Genomic DNA, 827 nt, shown 5'->3' with positions numbered 1-827 from the left:
TTCATCCTTTTGGAGTCGATAAAATAAGAACCAGTTGAGCACTGGGGTTGATGTAATCGACTAGTTCAATCCCCTAAAATTCCAGGTCTTGTGCCTATAGTAGAGAGGATATTATTATTAATGGATTTGGAAATATAAAAGTATCGTAATTTAAAATTATACTTTTTTCTGTTAATGTACATTATTATTGATATAATTTAGTTTTAGTTGTCGAAGGTTAAAAAATTAAATTCCTTCAGTGTTTTTTAATTGCTTTTCTGACAGATTAATGTATTTTTAATTGTTTTATGGGTCCGGTTTCCTGAAATAAAAATTTTAAAAAACATTTAGTTCATTGTTATTTTAAACAAATTCGGACACTGAAAGCCTTCGGCCCTAGGCTTCAGACTCTGCACTAAATTTGTGCGCGCGCATTTGTGAGTAGTTTACGATTATGTTGATAATATTAAAAAATAGCATTTAAGGAATTTCAAGTCATTGTCCCACTCGCGACTTTATTATCTCATAACTCTCTTTAAGATGCATATTTTTAAACGAAATTTTGCAGAAATACGTTTACAAACCTTACAATTTAATGTTTTAACCCACGAAAACTAAAACTAAATATTACCATTAATAATCTACATTAATCAAAAAAGTAAAATATCAAATTTTAATTTAGGAGTGGCTGTGTGGTAAGTAGCTTGCTTACCAACCACATGGTTCTGGGTTTAGTCCCACTGCGTGACATCTTGGGCAAGTGTCTTCTACTATAGCCTCGGGCCGACAAAAGCCTTGTGAGTGGATTTGGTAGACGGAAACTGAAAGAAGATCGTCGTATATATAGA

The 827-nt window shown here is 32.2% G+C and overlaps 1 protein-coding gene across 1 annotated transcript in view; it reads right to left on the bottom strand.

The window, feature by feature from the left end:
• Positions 1-285: 285 nt before the first annotated feature.
• Positions 286-827, bottom strand: part of LOC106884405 (uncharacterized) — a 2481-nt gene continuing 1939 nt past the window's right edge. The window contains exon 2 of the mRNA XM_014935768.1: positions 286-301. Coding sequence (XP_014791254.1) covers positions 286-301 — 16 coding nt within the window. The remainder of the gene's footprint in view (positions 302-827) is intronic.

This window comes from Octopus bimaculoides, chromosome 1 (genome assembly GCF_001194135.2).
Source record: "Octopus bimaculoides isolate UCB-OBI-ISO-001 chromosome 1, ASM119413v2, whole genome shotgun sequence".
Taxonomy (NCBI): Eukaryota; Metazoa; Mollusca; class Cephalopoda; order Octopoda; family Octopodidae; genus Octopus; species Octopus bimaculoides.
The sequence above is the reverse complement of the archived record's forward strand: the minus strand, read 5'-3'. Positions and strand labels throughout refer to the sequence as shown.